The 21,439-nt window shown below is 39.4% G+C and overlaps 1 protein-coding gene across 2 annotated transcripts in view; it reads right to left on the reverse strand.

The window, feature by feature from the left end:
• The window catches only part of SHANK2 (SH3 and multiple ankyrin repeat domains 2), a 364,507-nt gene that overhangs the window by 305,223 nt on the left and 37,845 nt on the right, over positions 1 to 21,439 (reverse strand). For both annotated transcript variants that reach the window (XM_064452904.1, XM_064452902.1), the window contains 7 exons: positions 18,418 to 18,637; positions 8,732 to 8,935; positions 6,912 to 6,983; positions 6,230 to 6,338; positions 5,812 to 5,963; positions 4,885 to 5,052; positions 1,096 to 1,212 (listed from right to left, as the gene is read on the reverse strand). In XM_064452904.1, coding sequence (XP_064308974.1) covers positions 1,096 to 1,212; positions 4,885 to 5,052; positions 5,812 to 5,963; positions 6,230 to 6,338; positions 6,912 to 6,983; positions 8,732 to 8,935; positions 18,418 to 18,621 — 1,026 coding nt within the window. In that variant the 5' untranslated portion in view covers positions 18,622 to 18,637. The remainder of the gene's footprint in view (positions 1 to 1,095; positions 1,213 to 4,884; positions 5,053 to 5,811; positions 5,964 to 6,229; positions 6,339 to 6,911; positions 6,984 to 8,731; positions 8,936 to 18,417; positions 18,638 to 21,439) is intronic.

Genomic DNA, 21,439 nt, shown 5'->3' on the forward strand with positions numbered 1-21,439 from the left:
AGTATTGAAAAATGTCAAGCTATTCCCAAAATTCTATTTTTTAAAAAAGTTGAGGGTATTTTAGACCTGATTGAGGGATCTGTCTTGACAAGACTTTTGAAAAAAACTAAGATGGTAATTAAGAAGCAGATGCTTTAGCAGATGTTTCACTAGTTACAGTCACATCTCATGACTTGTCTTTTCCTAATTCGGTGTTTTAACATAGTTGTAAAACTCATTCCCTCCCCATCCCATCCATGCAAAGAGAGTATAATATGCTATCAAATCAAATGGTTCTATTATTTGTAAATGACTGCACAAGTTGTAAACAGCAGAGAATCTGGCATCTTCTCTATAATCTACAGATACATTTCCACAGTATTTTTCAAGTATTTTTTATTTAATTCTAATTTAAATTCTAGCAAAACAGCGATAAATTTTGAATAGGAAACAAATATTTAGATATGATAGAAAAAAACATAAGCTGGTAGAACATGGAGTCAGTTTATTTTCTAATTAATATGCATATTCTCACTACCTACAATGAGCAGCCCTATTTGACATCAGTGAATAAAATACTAATAAAATAGATTTTAATTCTGTTCTTTCTAGTTTCTACGACCGCTGTTTACAACCTCCAACATTTCATTCCATATTAAATAAAACAAATTAAAAATAATGAGCTACATTCTTCTTCAGTGTAACATGCCTCTACAGATCAATAATAATGGGAAATTTATGCCAAAATGCATTTATTAAAAGCGAGGAAACTGCACTGCAGGAAAGCCTAACACCAAACCAGTAAGATCCTTCAACAGAAAACTCAACAAGCCTCTGTTTCTCTGGATGAACATGAAAGATTTAGCATTTGTACCCTAATTCAGTCTCTTTTTCCTGGCTACATGTCATTCTCTTACAGCACTGGTTTCCAGTCTCCACAGGACTGGATTCCCCAAACCCACTGCCTTGCAAAGCCAGACATCCCTCCCCACTTAGCCACACAGAGGGGACCCCAGGCACCCTTCAGCTCCTGCCAAGGACCTTTATGTCGCTGAAGGAGGACGGTATGACTCTGCGGCACGGGGTCTGTGGCAGAGGAGGCACGTGCCAGCTCACCTGGTTGTACAGGGCACAGATGTGCAGCGCTGTGTTTCCCGAGGCGTTCTGCGCACACATATCGGCACCGTAGAAGAGGAGGTGCTCTAGATGTTGGACGTGTCCATATCGGCAAGCCTATAGAGAGATGCATTCATATTTTGGTCATTGTACAATCTAGGCAAGCGTTCCAGGTAAAGATTTTTAGTGGAGAAGATGCCATTTTACTTAGGATCTAATTTTTAGAACCACCCCAGACTGAATGGGAGGGCTAATACCCAGACGTGCATACCTGCCCATAAACGCCAATGTGTGCACTTCAGGTACAGCAAGTCTGTGCATAAGTTTAAGCCAATGTTTTTTTGAGGAACAGCCGTTTAATATCTCAAGAAAATACAAAGTTTGACACTTTTTATCCACTAATATTTGTAACTGTCAAATGTGACAAGCAGACTTCACAAAACGGGTTTTTTTGTCATGCTAACCTTCGGAAATGGCCCACTAGATGGCACTAAGATGATCAGATTTCTAAAGCTTGTCTTTAAGGTGTGAAAACAGTTTGGGGAAAGCTGGCTAAAATTTGAGAAAATAATCTTATTCTTTGATGTCAAGCAGACACACGGTATACACAGGGGACCGATCCAAAAGAGGGGGAATTACTTTATCAGTCACACAAATCAAATTATAAACCCTGAATACTTGGAAGTAAAAACCTGTGAATGAGACGGCAGTGAAATTTGAAGCTTTCCTGTTTAGCAAGTAAGTTTGAGAAAAATCACAGTATCATCACATTCATTAGTCTCATTTACTTCACTACCTTCTTTATAACACACTGAGTGTTGTAACACACCTCCCAATTTGTAATGTTTTTAACTTCATCTCGTCTCAGATTGGTATTATTCCTGTATAGTAATATGGAATTTAAGCCGAGAGATACAGGTATACAAAGCCATTCACTCTGAATGACAGTGGGAGTTACAGAGCTACACATCTTGCAGTTTGGATCAGCAAAATTAAGTGTACTGCTCAATACACAAATTAAATCTGTGACACATCCCAAATCCTAGTCTATTACATCTTTTCTTCCTCCATTTTCCATTTGCAACACACAGAGAAAAAACAGTGTTTATTAAATAGTTAATTCCTTTAGAAACTATCTGCAAAAATAATGGAGACATTATACCAGCTCTTATTAGAACAGGAACATTTTAACACTGGGCAACCGAAAACAAGCATCCAACCACAAGCAAAGGGAGAAACAGGACCAAACCATAACGGTGTTTCTGACTGTGCAGAAGATTTGAGCGCATACACAGTTAGCTATAAATTACCAATTCCATCTACTCTCTAAAAGTCACTCAACATCTAGGTATGAATGCGCAGATGTGGCAATGTGCAGATGGGGGCAACCTCTTCAGCAAGGCTGGTTGTGACAGGACAAGGGGTGATGGTTTTAAACTAAAGGAAGGGAGATTTAGCCTCGATATAAGGAAAAAATATTTTGCAATGAGGGTGGTGAAACACTGGCCCAGGTTGCCCAGAGAGGTGGTCGATGCCCCATCCCTGGAAACACCTAAGGCCAGGCTGGACGGGGCTCTGAGCAACCTGACCTAGTTGGGGATGTCCCTGCTCACTGCAGGGGGGTTGGACTAGATGGGCTCTAAAGGTCCTTTCCAACCTAAACCTTTCTATGATTCTATTCTACGATTCTATTCTATGTAATTATTAAAATAACTCCTAAAATACAAGAACTAATTCCAACTTTCTATTCCTACTACAATAAGCTGGACTAAAACCAGGCCCTTTCTCCACTTTGCTTCCTTTACTAGAGCGGGATTTGCTGCCTCTTCTTTGCCGATCTGACAATAATGCTTACTCGGCTTACGGGGAGGCGCTGGAAGACAACCAATGCAGGGGAAACGCATTTCCCCTCCTTACAGGGCTCTGCGTGCCAGGTGAGCTGTCCAAACTAATCATCAGGGCTCCCCAGCACGGTCAACAGAGAGAGACAGGTATCTCCAGAGGATATCCTTTTTATTACTACCCTAGCACAGCATGAACCGCCACCTTAGCTTTTCCCCTTTACTATTAGGGTAACCCAGAGGTTTATCTTCTACTGTTAAAGTTTGTGTTAGCAAAATGAAAAATCTACTTGCTACCAATTTTTGCCCTTGCCATGAAAGGTAACTTTGCCTTCTTCACACAGATGCCAACATAGAGGATTGTATCATATTACCATCTTTCTTAATTCACTGAGGAATGCTTCTATTATCCATTACTGAAAACAGATTGCCTGTAATCCAGATGTAAACATTGATTTATTTAGGATTGCAACCAATACAATGGGTTTAGAAATCTCTGTTTCATTATGAGAAATAATAAACATATGTGTATAAGGCTGGGTTTTCAAAATAAGGAATTTTTCTCTATATTTTCAGGGAGTCCAGATGGGGCAACGCTTTGATCTATACAATCCATTTCCTCCACATCCTCAGAAACGATGGTACTAAATTAATCCTTGTTTTTTCATATTAGAGATGGATCCAAACCACCTCAATCTGAACACACACAGTGAAAAAGCTTGGATCCCTGCTGAAACCTGGGTACCAAAACTACCTCCTATTTCTTTCGAAGAAAAGAAGTTCTGTACCGAAAAGATGAGTGCACAGAAAAGAAAGTGGGCCTAGATAACCTAAGCAGGCCTGTACAGTTGATTACTCATATCTTTAATCTGATCACACTACATCAGTTCCATATTTTATGATCACTCAAACTCAGCCATACAGAGGAAAGGCATAAAACAGCCACAGTGACATTAGGACCGCTAGAATCTTTGAACTTGGTAAACTACTGAGTTTATCGCTATGCAAAGAGAAATTAATAAAGCATTCCTATGCAACTGTTGCATAGTATTCAGATGTTTCTGGAGAAGACAAGTTAAAAGAATTCAAAGAAAAAGTTTTTTCAGAAAATGTCTTACCAAACATTATAGTTCTTTTTGAAAGATACAGTTTAGGTCTTTGGTGAGGAAGGAGATCTACATTTCCAACAGCTGTGCTGAAGCTGACTAAGATGTGCCAGCACCTGATGAATTCTGGCACCACAGCTGGCTCAAGGTATCATGAGCACCACGAACCTCAAAAGATTACTTTTTAAAAATATTTTTTCTTCATAGAGCACGCTACCGCCTTTATCTACACACTGAATATGTATGAGAGGAAAGAAAAAACCCATGTACAAACAGCAAAAGAAAAATCATTAGAATGCCAGTTTCCACACACAGAGGGAATGAAAACTGACTCAAACTGTGAGTTTGTAGGAGTTTAACATCCTTCAGTGCAACAAACTGAAGGATCCCAGCAGCAGGATCCTGAATCCAAATCTTCCTGTAAAATTCACCAGAGAGAAAGGAGAAAGTACCTCTGACAAACACACGAGAAGCATTACCAAGGATACTAAAATTGGCATCTAACAAAAAGATTGAGTTACACTTTTTTGCTGAAGCGCCGCTCACAGGATGCTAAACTCCCAAGAGTCCATTACATAAATATGACTAGTGCAATTTCTGCAGCAAAATCCACAGTAACCATAGTTCAAAGTTACAGAACTCCATTGGAACAGTTTCCACTTCTAATTCACCACAGCAGGATGCAAAGTAACGAGCAAATAGAAAAAGGAAGAAATTCCGTACTTGTACGTGCAGGGACTAAATACATCCAAAAGGCCTTCAGAACAGCGTTTAACCATAGAACCTAAATGGCACATTTCCTCATGCAACTTCCACTCCAAACAAAAAGTAAGCTTTCCTACCTGGTGAATTTCTTGCCATCCATTTTCATCTTTGCAGCTCACCGTCGCGTGTTCATGAAGTAACAGCTCACAGCAGTAAGGATCCCCTCCCACAATAGCAGTGTGGTACAGCGGTGTCAGGCCACAGCTGTCTTTGTAGTTAGGAGATGCTCCAAGCTCTAAAAGGGTCTGAAAGCAATCACAAACTGTGAAAAAAATATATTTTGGAGTGAATTCTAACTACAAAGGGACTTTTCTACCTGAAGAAGTCATTACAAGGTTGATTTTTGCCATAACGTATTTTTTGCTCACTTCTTTATAAGCTGATATAATGGGCCGCGGCACAGGGTAAGTTAAACAAGGAGTGACCTCGGAAGAATTAGGATCTGAAGGAATGTATGGAGACAGCAAGGAAGGGATGAGTGGCTATGTCCAATTTCCATCCCCTCATGAAGCTCAGAAATCTCAGTTCTGAAAATGTCACATCGCCTTTGCAACACATTCACCTCTTCAGTTACAAGATGTTTTATCAAAAATGTCAAGCAAATTGAATATCTGTCAAAAGGAAATAAGCAAACGCCATAAACATAAGACTTAGCCTAGAATATCAAGGTGATTTAAGAATACCTGTTAAAAAAACAAAAGAAACCAGGAAAGACATAATGTGTAATCCATGCCACTGGCGTTTGCTTTCAAAGAGATAAGCAACAATAATGCTATTCATATTTCTTCAGACAGATCTTTCCCAATTTATCAGTGAATAAAGTTAAATTTACCAGTTTCTTAGGCCCTTTACTGAAAGCAAATCCTAAGATTTGAAAGCTACAAGAAAGCACTGGAACAAGTACATATTAAAGGATCCATCGAGACAATAATTAACTGAAAACATTCTTTATGCATTTTTTTTTTCTATAAATTAACGTATCATTTGCTACCAAAAGCATTTACCTTGAGGGTTACTTGGTTCTTGGCTCTGGCTGCTTTGTGCAGAGCTGTCATTCCATCTTTGGCTCTGAAGTCCAAATGTGCTCCACCATTTTTCAGAGCTTTTATCACTTCTACTGTATTGTCAAGCTGAACTGCCAAAGTCAGGGGTGTTTCTAAAGAAGAGAATAGCATGTACTTGAAAAATGATGAGCAAATTTATAAAATAAAGAATATTTGCTTTACAAATGGTAAGTTAAAATGGCGCTCAAAAAAAATCATATATTATCCATTTTCTCCTTTGGACAGCAAAACCATATAGACTCCATCAGCCTTGAGTTATGAAGGCAACAGAGAGAATGGATGAGATTCAGCCCCTTTATAAATTTAGGTTGAACAAACCCAAGGTACTACTTTATGCTGCTAGTTTTATTGTTCTGACCTCCACTTTCTAGGTCATGATAGTTTGGGTCCAGTCCTCTGTCCAACATCTTTGTGATTTTTTCCACTGAGAGATGGTGGACATGATCCATAAATTTTCTCAAATTAGCCTGAAACAAAGAGTGACAAATTAATCATCCTCTAATTTGAAACAGAAAATACTCTGTCGATTGATGTCAATATCCATTGACATCATTGAACAGCAGCTAATTCACATTCCTGGAGAACCTGGCTTTATACTGAGAGCACGAACCCTACACTTTATAACGTTCAAAAGCCAAACACAGTAAGAAGATTCTGGTTTTCATAGTTTTAAGGAAAAACTGACTGAAATATTCATTCAGTAAGAAATGAGGATGGCGTATGGTAATCATTATTATTATTTTGACCAGCAAACAAGTCTAAAGAATATAGATTGGCATTTTTGTGCGTGCTGCAAGCTCGTGGTATTCATGAAGTAAGGTTCATTTAAAATTACTTGTATACATATGGAAGAGCCCATCATGGGAATTCTTCTATGTGAGGAATTCCTGGATCACAATCCACACATCCCTGTTGGCGCTGGAAGCACCCACTGTTTGCTGTTCAGCGGTTGGCCCAGGTGGTAATGACGCCCTACTTATTTCCAGTTTCTCAGACACATTGCTTTGCAATTGCTAACTTCTCCAGTAAATTGGGCTTACCTTCGTATGAAGCTTGGCCAGCTGTTTTTCATCAAGATTGAATTGTTTGTACACTCTTTTCTTGTATCGAAACTGAGGGAGGAAAAAAAAAGAATAAATTTACAGTGTCCTATTTTGCATAAAAGCTCATAATATAATTTCCTGACCTTACCAGAAAGTATCATATACGGTGACGTAGATTTAGGCAAAATTAAAAAAAAAACTTAGCATTTCATTTTGAATATTCACCAATAACGACCACTCTGTTTAACAAAGCGGCATCATAGTCTTACAGTTCACATAAGCAAAATTCTCATCTTGTATAAATATACTGGAATCGGTGGAGGTGTATGGGAAATGAGATCAGTCTCTAGAATCTACATAAATAAGCAAGAATTACAGTGGAAAGAGCTTTTCCCTAAGGGTATCTGTGCACTTTCATTTATATTCTCAGGCAGAAAGAAGAACTGGGAAGGCATGTTAAATAAATACATATTTCAATATATCATCTTAGCATTTCTGAAATTACAAAAAAAAAAAAAAAAGATTCCTGAAAAATCCCTTAATCAACATAGGCAAAACGTACACATGGGAATAGTCCTTCCGATGCTTAACAGGACTGGTCCTGCGAACGAGGCTCAGAGGATTGCCTCTTTTGGCTGACAGTCACTCACATTTTACCCTGAACAGTTTGCTACCCTCTGGCCACAGTAGCAAGATCTGCAGCAAAAATCATGGGGTTTACATAGTTATAATTTACTATTATCTGATCATACTACGCAGAATTCAAAGAATGCAGCATGTCTGTTGGACAAGGAGACTGTACTGAACGAGGCTTTAATACCAGCTTTTCACAAGACCACTTTTAACCCCTGAATTGCACTCCTTCAGCTGCAGTGAGAAGGATTTTGCAAACAGCACTCACAAAACAACATGACAGAAACAAATGAAGTGGTTATTTACTTTGCTTATGGCTATAATAGGGACATCAGTGATTGAATCTCTGAAATAAGCTGCTAGAAAAGCTTGACGTGAAACCTTCTCTGGATCTTGGTTCTTTTTTCTTCGATTTGTGTTATAGCGGAGTAAGTCTATTAACTGCAGATTATTAGTGGTTGATGTACCACCATACAAGCAATAACTAATTAAATACTAGTTTCATGCCCCAGTTTCCTGCCGAACTGCGTTACAGTGTGATCTGGCTCTGCTCCATGTTTGCCCAGTGCCATAATAGCACTGCCCAGTTTATCCCCCAGCTGCACAGCCTCTGCGCGAGCAACAGAGGGGGGGAAACGCCAGTCTCTATGTGTGACTGCTTCACACGTACACACCCTCTCTTCTCTTAGTGTTTTCCCAGGAGACAGACAGAGGCAATCTGTGTGCTCTGCAGGAGGGCACAGGGGAAACTAGAGGAGACAACAAAAAAAAGCTTCCCTGGGACAGAAAGGCGCTCTCTGTGGGAGAAAGCAAAGGCTGGTTATTCAGCAACTCCTCCCCTACTATAGCAAACCTAATCAGAGACCCAAAAGCTTAATCTAGAACCTTACATTTCTTTATATTAAATCACAGAATAAGATACATCTCCCGTGTCCTCAGCAGAGGAAAACTCCAGAATCCAATCTCCCAAAGGGGCTGATTCTTTGCAGCCTTTTGGGGATAACACATGGAACAGCTCAACCAAACAAGCGAACGCCAGTACTTCTGTGAGCAAGGGTTCAAGTTCAGTCTCACTGATCACTATTGCCCAAATGCAATTCAGATGCATGTAGGAACCTCAGATACAGCTGACTGTATAATTTGTATCAGAATACAAACGTTTCAGATATTAGATCTAAAAATACCTCTAGTGAAGGTACTCCTTTATTCACTGGCTGTGGGTATTCCCTAAGAAGTCGTTCCTCATCCAAAAACTTCCCATCTCTACCATTGCTTGCAGGCTGGAACAGTCCATAATTCAGGACATCTTTCAAACTCTGATTCAAAGTACACAAGATTCGTTGCTTTGCAACCCACACTGAAGCTTCTGGGTTAAACCGAATGCATTTCTGCAAAGATAGATTATTTGTAAAATGTAAGTAATGAAAAGACATTTAAACAGGTCTCTTACATTCTAAAAGTTACATACAAACATATGCAATAAGCCTACAAATTCCATGCCAAAACATACACGAACAGAATTATATTTCAGACGTGGATTCCTCTATAACAACTAATACACAAGTGCTGTGAAAACACAGGACGTTCCAAGTCCTTCCCCAAGCATCAGAGACTATAACCTTCAGGGAAGGAACACCTCCATGGCAAATCTGCTTGAAAAGCCAAGTGAAAGGGCTGTTACAAGATGTTTAACTGTCCACTTGATTTGAGGCTGTTCTGACAGTCAGTCTGATCTGCAATAATTTCACAAAAAAACCAGTACTCAGGCAAGAATTCTGATTCATTTTAAGCTATGTTTATCTTGGGTAAGTTTATGGGAGAAACTAGACGACGTGAAGGAGCAGTGGACTTGCACACCTTGAAAATTCTTTCCAGTTCACTGCTTCTTACCAAGTTGGAATTTAAGAAATTTAGGGATGGTGCAATTGTAGCTTACGTTGCAGTCATCGGCTCTGAGCTACCAGCAGGTGGCAATACCTAAAAACCCATTTCTTGCCTCCGATGTGTGTTATGAACATACAGTGCTGCTGGGCATCGTACCCATATTGGGCCATGAGAAGGGCTGGTACCAAGCTGCCACGGCAGAGCTACGGCACAGGAGTCCCTCCTCTGCCCACTCAAAGGGCATCCCCGTCCCTTCATGATGCAAGGATTGCATGTGGGCCAAAGAAAAATTTTAACAGGTATATCTTTCTTTATCAGTACATTTCCATGAGCATAGCTGTAATTCTGGCTACAGCAACAATGGCAGTAACTGGTCTTCGGGGCTCTTCTGAAGACCTCTGCTACTCTTCATGTTATAATTGTACATAGAGGTCAGAGAACAGCAGAGCAAGTAAAAATAAGCTGTTGTTTTATGAAAAGAGTGAAGTGTTTACTGTAACGTTACCCACAGCTGCTTTTGCAGCGCTCACCTCTGCAGTATCTGTTGGCATCTTTTTCAAGTCCCGAGGCCATCCATAAGAAAACGGCTGCAGTTTGTCTTTTAGAACTAAACATCCTTATCCCGGCAAGCTCTGCATACAGCTGAAAGTAATCTCTGCTCCCATATACACAAATCAAGTAACAAACTCATTTGAGTATTTCAATTCTGAATTTTGAAGAGCAAATTCAAAGGCAGAAGTCACAATATTTTGTAAGTTCACAGTGTCTTCTTGACTCTTCCAATATTACACGGCAAATATTCTCAACAGTATCAAGTACAAACGGGACATGAAGGACTTTCAATTTACAACTGGTTTTAACTGAGCAAACACTACAGTCGACCGGTCCTCCATATATATTCACTTTATCAGAGCAGAGATGACTAGCTGATTTTGAATATCACGACATACTGAAGTTGAAGAGTTAGGCTCTGTTTCTATGAATTAATCTTCAGATAGGAGGACTATCGATAGACTCCGACACCGAGATGTCCTCTCTCCATCGCGGCTGACTAGTGGTGCCACTGAAGTTGCCATGATAGCATCTCACAGGGGTTTGCCCAAGGAAGCAAGGCAGGCTCGTGAGCATTGGGCTCTGCCCAGCTCCACTGCTCCTGGGCAAGAATTATTGAAAATTACCATTTGTCTTTCATCAGTTCCTGCACAAACTGCACTTTTTCAGATATGGCTCAAGTACTGGTGTTAAGACACTTCAGGGTGTGCAAGGGAAGAGCGAATAAGCTTCCATTGCAATGCGCTCAGGCAATGCTTTGGCCTAGGAAATAGCAGATACCTTTAATCCTTTACAGTCTTAAGTATAAAAATGTAATCCAATGAGATATTAGATTTTGTCACAAATAAAGTTGGCTAGGAATCAGTTTTCATTCCCCTTAAATATTTCACATTTTGAGGTATTTTGTGAACAGATGAGGGGTTTTAAATGGTGGAGGGAAGGAGAGAGGGAGACAAAAAGAACATTATAAACAGTATTTTCCTTCCCAAACAGCCCGGTAGTTAACGTACTGTCTTAGCAGCAAGGGCAATCTGTTTTAAATCCCTGTGTTCCTTCAGCTCTGAACCTCACTTGCCCCATGACTCTTACACGGATTCAAACTTCAATACAAAGTTCAGATTCAAACATAGGCAGTTTTCAGCAACTCTAAAAACTGTCAGTTACAATGTATGTTATGAGCTTCACTCCTACATGCTGTATCACTATGCAGTGACCGTCATTATCCACACAGCCTGAAAGATTATAACAAATGCTATTAAAATGGAAAGAAGCAAAGATAATTTTGAAAGTACATGGGGTTTTTTTCTCCCCCAGGAAACTCTTTCTTACATGAAATTCTTACGTGGAACAAATTATTTTTTCACTTCTACGACACTGCTTTGATTTTAACAATATAAAACACGCACTTCTGATCGCAATTTTACTAAGTCTGCTTTTTTTAATGCACCTTGAGAACTCAACGTGTTCAACTTTGTTCAGTCTGTTCTTATGTTCTACCTGTTCTTGATGGTATGCGATACTGCAGAAAATGGTGTGCACTTATAATTCTCAAATATTTGCTAAATTGGCAAAATTACAAATAATTTCAAATTTCTTCAGAATATATTTCAATGGAAAAATCAATCTTTCTACAGTCTTCATGCACATTGCATCAGTAACATACAATATTTATCTTCTGAAATAATTTGCTTTCCACAGGTCTGACATTGGCACGTTTATATAATGCATGGGGAGAGGATATACTAGTTTAACCACCTTCACTGGACTGAAACGGCTGTGAGGAATTCTTTTTGTGCAGTAGCCCGAAGGCTTGTTTCAAAATGAGTTATCTGATAACTATAGCACTATTGTATTTCTACTACATGAGCTACAATATTTTGTAGAGTCCTTGATGGCAGAATAAATATGGAAATGCTTTGAAACTAGTAATTTCACAAACTAGTTTATTCACAGCCCTAGCTTTCCTAGTGATTCAAGAAAAAAAAAGTGTTTATTTTAATCAGTGTTGATCCCATTGGGAATTTATAATTAAGATCAATAATGTAAAAAACAAACCAATAACCAAACAACTGTTTCCTACCAAAATTTCTCAGACTCGGAGAAGTGAAACTAGTGAGAAGAGTGACTATTTTAGCCTCCACAAAGCCAGGCAGGATAGCGAGGGATGCTGTTACCACTCTCTTGGAGGCAGCTGCTGAACAAGAGGATAAGAAGGACCACTCAAATGCTGCATAAGGTGTATTTTAGATCAGCCTGCCCCTGGAACACCTCCCCTGTGTCATTTTGCTGCCCATCGGGCAGCCCCCCGAGGACAGAGGCCACCACAGTCATCATCTCCATCGTGTAAATGAGTCGTTACCTACTGCCACGCTTTCTACCCTGAGAAAACATCAGCTGAATCACAGCAGAGTCTACACACAGATTGCTTTAGTTATGGGATAAATAAGAATTCATTGGATTCATCAGGTGACCACACGGAAACGTGACAGTAGCTGAGTCAAAAAAGCTGGACAACTTTTTCTGACCTTCAATGACTTATTATTAAAATATATATATTAAAAAGTAGGGATACTTTAGTGGCAAATAACTACAAAATCACATACGAAACAAATATTTTGCACTGACAGATGTGGGATCTATTCTTTCCACCCTCTTTGTTGTATCCCAAGACCAGACAAAATGTGATAGTTTGTCTTGAAGGCTAGCGACATGCACCATAAAAACTGCAAGTTCTTTCAAATAAAAATCAAAAAAGACGCCCTGAGTGGCTCAAAACCACTGTCAAAACCACACCAGGCCACTCAAAATCCAAGCCTAATGGCAAGACAGCCCGTCAACATTGGTTGCTGAAATGTGAGACCTGTGGCTTTGCTATTAAAGCTCTTTGAATCGTGAGAGACATGGTCACTTATAATCTTGCATTCCTGCACGCTAGTAAGTCACTAAGCGCAACAGAAGGGCTGGAAGCAAGGGAAAATATAGCTCACCTGCTCCAGCTACAGGGAACATATTAAATCTATGGGAACAATGTTCATGATAGAGTCTCTGAGGAATAACATTTATCTGTTCAAAATCTACCAACCAACACATCTTTTCCATCAGACTCACGAAGTTGTCAATCCCACAGAACCATGCTGCGACAGAGGAACCACGACAAATGGTTTGTACAGCTGCCTCCAAAGTGTGACTGTCAGAATATCAAAATACAAGTTATTCCTTTCAATAGAAGACGTCTATATTAAAGATGTGACAACTAAAAAGTGGAAAATGCAAATGAGAGTTGGGTATCATGGGAAAAAATGGAGTCAGTCGCTCATTTCAATTTGCGCTCGGTGTTCAACTTAATTCCCGGAGGCACTGCTTTCCTTCATCAAAATACATTCAGAAAACACAGAATTCATGAGATAAAGGGTCAAAAAAACCAGTCCGGCCACACCGTCATCAGCTGGCAAGGCAGATCACGTGTCCTGATCAAGGGCATAAGAACAGATGTCAGCAGCGCCGACAATGTTTCCATTGTCAAACTGAAGATAAAAAGAAGGAAGATCAACTATAAACAGAAAGCAGCAATGAACAGTCAGTCACAAAACGGGGTACAGAAGAATACTTGTGAAAAGTTGCAGTGGAAAACCTGGAATAGATCTGAGGCAGCGGATGGCAGTACAGACTGGAAACAAGTAAAAATGAAGGCGTCTTAAGCAAAAATGTGCTCAAGCTGCCGCTATGACAACAAGGTACCTACCTTCATAAGATAAAAATTGCACAAACTAAACAATTGTTTTATCTGAGAAAGAAAAACACAAAGTAAAAGACTCTTCATCCTAAAGGCCAATGAATACTGGAAAAAGTAAAGAAAGGATACAAAAGTATAAAATGCGTTGCAGAAGCGGAAAAACCAAAAAACAGCTACAACTTCAGCTGTTGCTTTACCAAACTGCCACTTGCCAAAGAACATTTTGCATGGGAAGTCCAGTATAAAAAAAACAGGGGAGGGAGGAGTCAGTAGATGCTCATTACTGAAGCGGAGCAGCAAAACAGATGGGCAGAGAACATTTCAAAGAAGTCTTCAGCAGACCCAATCCCATCTCAGCATCAGAATTCAATAACACATATGTATCTGAGCATTTTCATTTTAAACATAATGCAGAAGGAGTGCGTAAGTATAGGATAAAACAAAAGAGTGGAACAACCACCATGTGTTGATGATAAAATGATGAAAACACTCCTTAAAACAACTGGCTGACAGATCTGTTCTTGAAGCCTGGGAAAAACAGCAGTTCTAAGCACAAAACATTGGACATCACTGTCAGAATATCACACAAAGGAGATTTTCTTGGCAACAGCTACTGGAGAAGAACCAGACTCCGTTCAGTTATAGGCAGAATCATTTGTGCTGTGTTCCTACATTGGCTGGAAAAGGAAATGGATACAAGACGACTTACTCTGGATTCAGACCAAAAAGGTCCATGGGGAGGTCAGATATACCAGGCATCGCAGAGGAAAGCGCAGACGCATTAGTTCACCCAGTTTCCCATGTCCAAAAGACATTCAGTGCCATGCACAGATGCGGTTGCCTTTAGGCACAAGGTAGGCAGTCGCCTTGGGCGCAGACTGCTGGGGGCTGCGGACTGCCAGCTTTGCCTTCCAAGGAGGAAAGACACAGATCTGTCACCAGTCAGTGCCACGGACAGCACGACACTGAACTTCGCCGCCCTGGGGATGAAGCATCCTCACGTTAAGGGCAAACACAACTGAATGTTGCCTAAGCTGCCGAGAAACCCTGCACCACTACTGCAAAGAGAGGAGCGACTAGTCAGTTACTACCTTTTCCTTCTAAATAACAAGTATAGGGGTCATCGTCAAGCCAGAGCCCTCTGGGTTGGATGCACTGCAAATAAGCTTCTGGTCAAAAGAGATTACACCTGTGTCCTGCCTCCATAAAGGATCTATTAAAGCTGAGCCTCCTGGCTTATTAAATGAGGAAATTGAATGCCAGAAACTATACCTTTCTTACCCACTCTCCTAGGTACATACATTTGTCAATACGGAGGGCTTTCTCTGCTCTCCATTGCCTCAGTAATTTTACTGAGCTCAGGAAATCTTTCAGACTCTCATTTAAATATTCTCCACCTTCCGGTGCTAAGGAGGACACTTGGATAGAGATGATGCATAAAAACAATAAAAAATTACTCTTTCTACAAAGTATTGTTTCAATACATTGGATTATCATTTGAACTAAAAGGAGAGCTGATATGAGAATTGATATAAGAACTGAAAAGTAAGTCTTCATAAGAACTTTGTATGAACCTGTCAAGGTTTACATTATCTTTAAAGTTTCAAATGAGAATAAAAGGGCAACAAGATAGATTTCCTACAATGGGGGCTAACTTATAAAGCTTCCCTATAGCAGCACATCTGACTTACGATGCTTGGTGCTTAGCTCATACGTGCGATGAAATAAAGGCGATCTACACCATAGTCACTGCAGATGAGCAAACTTTTATTCCTAGTGAGCTTAGCTGGGGAAGGCTGCTCAGTGGGTTCAATTTTATATAAAACCCTAAACTTGCCTTCTTTTAAACAAATATATTCTTGATCAGATTTTCTAAAAAATAAAGAATAAAAGCATAAAACTAAATTTTGTCATTTCATGCTCCTTTGATTAAACAGACTAATTTTAAACACCTCTTATGTTAAATTAATTATAATTATACAACAAATGGGGTATGTTGGATTTAGCTTGTAGCTATAACACAGCTCGTGAACTACGTTCTTCTCCAAACTTCGCTACGCCACATTTAAGCTACCAGTCTTCCTGTTTGCAAACCTGAATCCAGATTTCACTTTTTTCTACAAGAGGTTCTGGGCTGATACATTAAATCAGAAATAGATCATCTGCTACAGAACTGCTTAAAACAATTGAGTTACTTTTCATTAAGACTTTATTGAAAAGGGGGGGAAAAAAAAGGCAAAAAGTAAAGCAATAAAAATGAACACATGAAACACAAAGCCAAAAATACTTTTCATTTCTCTTCCTGCACAAAATGAATTTTTAAAAAATAGTTGTTTCAATAGTGTCAATAAATGGCTTATTATTGGTCAAAAAAATAGAGTAATGAAACAAGAGGGCTTCAGGAGGCGAACATCTCTGTTTCTAGCAGCAGAGTAAACTTAGCAAGTAAAGGTAATCTGTCCATTTTACTGGATCTAGTCGTTGAGCACTGAACACAGTCACAGATACAGCAAGCTGGTAGGATCATTAATAAAATCCTAACCATGTCCAGTCAGAGCTTGTCTTGACAGAGGACTTCACTACAGGCAAAATCCTTTTAAATTTAAGATGTACAGCAGTGGATTTCAGTATTTCAATCAATGAAAGAGCCAAAGTGATGACTGCTTCAGGCAAGATTTAATACATATCCCATGTGTAGCTCACAGCAGCCTCAGTCCTGCTCTGCCCTCTGAAGCCTTCTGGTCCAGCTCGGGTCCCACACCGCTTCCCCTTCGTAGAGGTTAATCTCACACCGCATAAACTAATGCAGCGGTACTGCAATTTCAGCAGCAATCCCCATCTAAAAGAATTTTTTTAAGTACAAGAATTTAAGAGAGAACACTCCCAACTCCAACACAGATTTCTCTGAGTTTCTGCAGCACTGTATAGATTGGGCTTTTAAAAAAAGACCTCTACAACCACACCTGAGGCCAAACTGTCAAAACAGCTCTTCCCTGTCAGCTGTAGACAGTCCATCTCTATCGTTCTAAAAATGAACTTAATTAAAAAGAAAGGAATAATTTCATCTGAGATAGATCTTCAATGGCAGCACAGTATGATGTAGATCTAAAATGTCAGCACAGAGTGATGTATGTAGCACACATCCATAAAAAGAATGTGTTTTTATAATCATCTTCGAAATGAAAAAAGTCTGAAGCCGACCATCAATTGAAGAACCTGACAACGGCATTCAAGGAGGCCCAGGGTAATTTAGATAATTAATCACAAACTCGGGCAGGTTGTGGTTTTAGACAGAATCAGTAAGTAACTCCCAAGACCTTCCCCGGGATGAGATTGTTATTCCTCTCGTAGCACTTCTGGAGGACAATGATTCTTTGACTTACAAAGTTACAACAGCAGAATTTTCCAACTCTATGTTCTTAACATTCCAGACATTGAATTTTACACATTCGACCATAAAAAAAACCACAACTTAGTAGTTCTTTGTGAGAAAGAGTGAGGAATTTGGACTCCTAATATGTAAGGAATAGCCACGATTATTTTTTTATTAAAAAAACCACTTTTATTCTTATTTACTCAATTAATCAGACTTTTTTAAAAAAAATGAAAAGTCTGTTCAATTCTTTCTGTAAGATGTGAGAGATTAAGACTTTGGTTGAAAAGTCTTTATTTTCATCCAACAGACTTAGGGTTTTGAGATAAAGCCATAGGTCCACACATGAGCTTGCAAAAGACTCCTCTAGGAGAATCAGAAAAGGTTCGTTCTATCCTGCCTCATATGTTTCCAGTATAAGTGGTGAGGAGGGGGGAGAGAATAAAACAGTGATTTTATGTCATTGTAAAAACTGTGGAACAGTACGATGCCACGCTTTATTCCAAAGTGAGTGCGTTGATTTCTCGTGGTGGAAGTGTGAGAAACTACACTGTGTAGAAAAGACATAGCAGCAAAGGAGGAAGAAAAGATTTATTTGTGCTTCTGTTTCCCCATCTTTATGCTCTAAAGCCACCAGCTACCTAACAAGGATGTCTCTTTATGGGACGATGACAGAGAAAGGCAACTACTATAGTAGAGAGAGAATTTGGTGACCTCCTGCTAGACCCCAGTCTAGTGTCAATCGCAAAACTGGAGAAGACAATGGGTTTATATATGTATGAAGCTCTTGTAGAGACATATGATTTTGGGGTTCAGCCCTCATCTTCCGATAAGATTTTAGATGCCTAATCCTCTTTATTCTACTCAAATGCCTCTGAATGCAGATCAGGCGGGTGTTTTGCTTTATCATAGAATCATAGAATTATTAAGGTTGGAAAAGACCTCTGGGATCATCAAGTCCAACCACCAACCCAACACCCCCAGGCCTCCCAAACCATGTCGCCAAGTGCCACGGCTACACGTTGTTTGAACCCCCCCAGGGATGGTGACTCCCCCACCTCTCTGGGCAGCCTGTGCCAATAGAACAGCTTTCATCAAGTTAAGGTACTAACTACACTCTCTTGGATGGGACGGTGCCTTTAGTTTAGGCAATCAATCAGACACACCACTGAGGTAAAAAATCTAGACAGTAAAAAAACCCATGACACAGATTTTGCTTGTAATACATCAAAAAATTGTAAGAAAATAGAACAGATCTACTGCAGATTGAAGCCAGCAAAGCTAATCACTTAAACTTTTTTTTTTAATTGAAATGCAATATGCCTTACCGTTTGCTGCAAATCAGGTATTATAATTCGAATCACTAATGTGTTGCTCTGACTGTCTTCCATTCTGCTGCTTGGCTTTTCTGCAGTTGCTCTAATTGTGTCATAAATAGTTTCTTCTTTGGAGCTGTCTGATTCAGATTCAACAGAATAGTCAGAAAAGCTTTGTGCCATTTCATCTTCGCTTGATGTTGGGCTACGAGGCATGTTCAAGTTTTTTATCCTGCCATTACAAAGGAGAAAGAGAAAATGATAAGTCATAGTTAAAGTCTTAAAAATGAATCAGTTACAAGTTTTGTTTTCTTGGAAGTAACATGCATTTAACAATGAAGTTATATGTTTCATCCTCCTTTTATTTCCTCCTGTAATTTATGTGGGTAAGCAGAGTGTAATGGAAATAAATCTGGCTACCAATTTAGTACACAAGAGGAAGAGGACAGGAGGACGAAAGAGAGTAATAAAAGGGAAGATGACCTTTCTTCGTAGACACACCCAGCCTCCCAAGGCATCCAGAAAAACCCAGCATAATTACCAGGTTCTCTGCTAAATAGCACTGTTATAAACTGTACTTAGAACTAGATCTGGCTTTGGAGCCTAGTTCTGGCAGGGTAAAAAGACATTTCAGGAAATTGATAGAGGTGCTAAACTAACATCATCCTGTACATGGAGAAACTGTACAGGTAAGGCTTCAGTAAGAGACAGTCTTTTCAAATAGCAGAATCAACCGAAAACTGAAATACTACAGGGAGCCAGATGCAGATGCGGCTATGGTTTGTGGCTCATACAACACTACCAAAGTCTGTCTATTATACATACAATGAATACATACAATACAGATTTTGGAAACATTTTTAATCTGTGGTATAGATTCAGGTCAAATAAAAGTAATGCCCATTCCAAAGTAAGGATGTTTGTATTCTGAGGTCTCACAGTATATTTTCCTTCAGGGCTCTTCCAACTACAGCAGCAAAAGACTTTTTTGTCCCACCAGCTAAAAGTTTCTCCAGGAAATGAAAATCGTAATTCTATGGAAAAAAAGGGGAAAAAATTTGGAAAAAAAATTAAAATACCACCATAAACTTCGCAGTGCTTTGTCACTACATACTTTTTCAGTTTCAGAGGCCAGAAAACATAAACATTATTCTTCATATTTTCCATATGAAACTTCCCAAGACAACTTCTCTGCTTTTTAATAAAAATATCCCCAGTTAAAGGAAAAAAAAAAAACAACCAACCAATTCCACTTTCAGCCCACATTAAAAAAAGACATTAAAGGAAAAGTAAAGCACAGAAGGGTGAACTGACTTTCCCAAGGTCACTCATATAGCAGGGGACTGTGCTGAGATATCCAAATGTATGTTTTCTATAATGGTCTCGCAGTCAGATCCCCCAAAGTAAATACAGTCAAACAACAGCAGGGATGAAAGGAACACTTTTTTACCACTCTGTTTCACTATTTAGTTTGAGCCAACTAAATATCGTCACCAGAGTACTCATTCCTCTTTGTTGTCCGGTCATTTATACAGCAATGATTACAAAGCAGGCATAAAAGGCTCCCACTCTAACTTAGCATTGTAAGGTGACCATATGTTGGAGGCAGCGTCTACACCAGAGGACAGGCAGTGGCGAGGCAAGCCTAAAGCTTGAGGTCAAGGGCAAGCATTTCCAAAGCACATCACATGCCCACATCATCAAGTCTTATTGTTATTTCTGATGAAGGACAATTCCAGTGTTATTACCCTCAGCTATAATTACTAATGAAGACAAAAACAGCGCATTCGAAAATCTGAAAGCATGCCAGTTCACAGCAGCTTAATGCAAGGCTCCATTTACAAAAGAAAACTCTGGAGGGAGTATTTCATTTTCTTACTGCTTCACTGAACTGTAGATTAATGCTGCTCTCCAAAGCACCTTAAGTCAATAAAAAGCATAAACATTTCAATGGCTTCCTTATTTATGCTAAATCACATGAAGCCAAAATATAGTAGGTCGAGACTCAGTATTTAAGAGCATAAGACGTATAGGCCAGTGAGTGCGAAGAAGAAGACATCAAGACAATCACATAGTTTGTCTCCCCCTGAAGCCATTTCAGAGCACAATATATTCCAGGGCCACAGATTCAACTCCTCTGACAGGGAGCAGTAAACTGCAATTACACAGCATACAAATAAAGAGCTGAATTATGGAAAAAAAAACTTCCCAAGGTTTTGGCAAATAGATTTTCATGCAAAAACTACGCAGAAATATCACATTATGGAATAGCAAAGAGAAATCACTAGCTGAAAAACCAACCCCAGGTATCAAGCACTTAAGTTTAATAAACAGTGGGACAAAGAACTCCTTGGAGACGTATCAACAAGGCACAAGTCACCTAATTTTCTAGAATACAAATTTTTTAAAAAAAAATGCACAAGTAACCATGGAAAGGATAATGAAAGACTGTATCTACAGTGACAAAAAGAACAGAACCTATGCCCCACCAGCGCTGTGGAGAAGCAGATCATTTAAATGCCTGTTTTTAAACAAGGCAATCTAACCACCGGTGAAACAGAAGGTCCCAGTGTAGGGCAGACCCTGCCGGGGAGCAGGGGTCAAGCTGGTCTCCCTAAATCTATGGACAACTTAGGACAATTTGCTTGCATGGCTGTTAAGTTGCATGGAAATGGAAGATACCACCATTTGGTAACCAGAGATGCTCGCTATCGTAACTCCCACCGGGAAGCTCTTGTCTTTTAGGAACTGTTTCAGTTTTGTCCCAGTGATAGTCCAAAGACTTTTCCACAACGAAAACCATTACCTCAGGAAAAGTAAAGCAGGTTGCCTGGCTTACCTAGGCTTGTACAGCAGAAAATATAGCATCACAGGCTCCTAATCCCCAGTTTGTAATTCATTCATCAAAAGGATGTTATATAGCTAAAATACAGATTATGTCTTACTGATATGACTATCTGGGATGTCTTCTTTCATTTTCTTAAAAACACAACAGATCTTTGCTTCCTTTACTTAAGCTGACTGTATTTTATAG

The sequence above is a fragment of the Phalacrocorax carbo genome, chromosome 5 (assembly GCF_963921805.1).
Source record: "Phalacrocorax carbo chromosome 5, bPhaCar2.1, whole genome shotgun sequence".
NCBI classification, from domain to species: Eukaryota; Metazoa; Chordata; class Aves; order Suliformes; family Phalacrocoracidae; genus Phalacrocorax; species Phalacrocorax carbo.